This window comes from Aotus nancymaae, unplaced genomic scaffold (assembly GCF_030222135.1).
Source record: "Aotus nancymaae isolate 86718 unplaced genomic scaffold, 86718_ANA_hifiasm-v0.15.2.pri h1tg000067l, whole genome shotgun sequence".
Classification (NCBI taxonomy): domain Eukaryota; kingdom Metazoa; phylum Chordata; class Mammalia; order Primates; family Aotidae; genus Aotus; species Aotus nancymaae.
Genome location: NW_026988482.1, coordinates 8,928,880 through 8,931,641, shown reverse-complemented (window position 1 = coordinate 8,931,641; position 2,762 = coordinate 8,928,880). Strand labels below are relative to the sequence as shown.

At 42.7% G+C, this 2,762-nt stretch overlaps 1 protein-coding gene across 1 annotated transcript; it reads left to right on the top strand.

Annotated features, from left to right (window-relative positions):
- Window positions 1–428: 428 nt before the first annotated feature.
- Window positions 429–2,062, top strand: SST (somatostatin). The gene is made up of 2 exons (XM_012470868.3): window positions 429–860; window positions 1,697–2,062. Exons 1-2 carry the CDS (start codon window positions 723–725, stop codon window positions 1,907–1,909), a joined length of 351 nt encoding a protein of 116 aa, XP_012326291.1. The 5' UTR covers window positions 429–722; the 3' UTR covers window positions 1,910–2,062.
- The last annotated feature ends 700 nt before the right edge of the window (window positions 2,063–2,762 follow it).

Below are 2,762 nucleotides of genomic sequence, written 5' to 3'. Positions count from 1 at the left end.
AGCCAGAGGTATCTTCTCCCCCATTATAGAGAAAAGGGAAGTTCTTTTTGAGCCCCATTACATCTTTAAGACTTTTTATGAGATAATGGAGGAAATAAAGAGGGCTCAGTCCTTCTACTGTCCATATTTCATTCTCAAATCTGTTCTTAGAGGAATGAATCTGATCTCCACCTGCCATACACATGGCCTTTTGCATTTGTCAGGCCTTCCTAAAATGTTTGAGTATGATGACAGATGGAGCTGTCTGGGTACGTTTATGTGCATTTAAGTGTGATAGTGTATTTACTCTTTAAGGGCTGAGTGTTTGAGCCTCTGTTTGTGTGTAATTGAGTGTGCATGTGTGGGAGTGAAATTATGGAATGTGTATGCTCACAGCACTGAGTGAAAATAAAAGATTGTAAAATCGTGGGGCTTGTGGAATTGTGTGTGCCTGTGCGTGTGCAGTATTTTTTTTTTTTTAAAGTAAGCCACTTTAGATCTTGTCGGCTCCCCTGTCTTCTGTGATTGATTTTGCGAGGCTAATGGTGCGTAAAAGGACTGGTGAGATCTGGGGGCGCCTCCTAGCCTGACGTCAGAGAGAGAGTTTAAAAAAGAGGGAGACGGTTGAGAGCACACAAGCCGCTTTAGGAGTCGCGAGCCTCGGAGCCTTCGCTGCTGCTTCCTGATCCGCGCCTAGAGTTTGACAAGCCACTCTCCAGTTCGGCTTTCTCAGCGCCGCCAAGATGCTGTCCTGCCGCCTCCAGTGCGCGCTGGCTGCGCTCTCCATCGTCCTGGCCCTGGGCGGTGTCGCCAGCGCGCCCTCGGACCCCAGACTCCGTCAGTTTCTGCAGAAGTCCCTGGCTGCCGCCGCAGGGAAGCAGGTAAGGAGACTCCCTCGACGTCTCCGGGATTCTCCAGCCCTCCCTTACCCTTGCTCCTGCCCCACTGGTTTGGACCTAAGGGATGCTCAGTGCTTCTAAAGAGTTTCGGTGCTTTTCTGGGTCCCTCAGTTCCCAAAGCTCTTGAGAAAACTTTCAAAGGCTAGAATCCCCTTCTAACTCTTTTTTTCCTCCTGATAAGCGCGGTCGGTCACAGTTCAGGTGAGTTCTTGCTTGGCATTCAAGAAAATTCCAAGACCTGGGTACTCGTCTGGGTACGAAGGGGTGATGGCGTCTATCCCTGGTGCTGACCCTGGGAAGCGCTGACCCAGGTGCTGAATCGCAGACCTCTGAAGCTGCCGCCTCTTCTCGTACCTCACTTCCCAACATCGGTGCTAGGGCAAAGGGGCACTCTAAAGACGGAACGCAGTATGTTTGAGATTGTGTGAGGTCTCGTTCCCCTACAGTTTACTCGGTAAAAATGGTAAAACAAATCTACTTTGTAGCTTGTGATATGGAAATTGAGTTAAACTGTTGCCACACATTTAACCTGTGGTGTGCGTGTCTGTGTGTGTGCGCTTAAGTGTGTGAGTTAAGCCTGCAGGGACAGAAAGGTTGCAGAAACATTTGAGCTCTTAAAGCTTTTTTATGTAAGTTGGTAATTATAGCAACTACCCTTATTTTTATATCCTTGATTGATTTTAAATGTGACGAGAATGCACAGCTGTAAAAACTGGATTTTGTGTGTGACCAAATCTGTTCTTTAATTTAGGCTTTTCTTCTCCATCGTCCTTCCTCCTTCTATTTCTCTCTTTTCCTCTCCCTTCTTCCCTATACAGGAACTGGCCAAGTACTTCTTGGCAGAGCTGCTGTCTGAACCCAATCAGACGGAGAATGATGCCCTGGAACCTGAAGATCTGTCCCAGGCTGCTGAGCAGGATGAAATGAGGCTTGAGCTGCAGAGATCTGCTAACTCAAACCCGGCTATGGCACCCCGAGAACGCAAAGCTGGCTGCAAGAATTTCTTCTGGAAGACTTTCACATCCTGTTAGCTTTCTTAATTATTATTGTCCATACCAGACCTCTGATCCCTCACCCCCAAACCCCATCTCTCTTCCCTAATCCTCCAAATCCTCAGCAAGACCCTTGCATTAGAAATTGAACGCTGTAAATATAAAATAAAATTATGGTGAAATTATGAAAAATGTGAATTTGATTTCTTATTGAGTAAATCTTTCTGTTCAACAGTACATAATAAGCTTAAGTGGTGGTTTCAGTAAAGTTATTTGAGATAGGCACTCCAACGTTCACAAACATCTATTTAAAATTCTTCGTGGCAATAAAGTTTACATAAATGATAACTATTATAATTTGGGTCATTTCAAACTGAAATAATTTCACATAACTCTATGCATTCAAACTTTAATTCAATGATAATTACTGGGAGGGGCTGACACAAACATTAATTACATATTAAATACACTTAAATTATATGTTGGATTATTGAGTTGAGTTTGTATGAATAATTAGGCTAAAAATCCAACTATCTATCAGGTTGATATGTAAAATGTATAACATATGAAAAGATGAAAGAAAAAAATGATTTAGTGGTTGGGGAAAAATGTGGCTTAAATAGCTAAAATGAGGTTCTGAATTTATTTATAGTTTATAAACATTTACTTGGAGAAATACCATAGCTTTTGTATCTTCTTTGACAATCCTCTCTAACTGAACAGTGCTAAATGACTATCTCTGTTTTAAAAGCAAGTTTTTAAGATTTTTTTCTCAGGGAGAAATATCACTTTTTTAATAAGATTCCTTCTGGAAGTACTATAGGTTGCAAGAAATGCGTGTTGGCTTACCTCACTAAATGCTACAGTGCAGGGTTTGGAGCTCAAAATAATA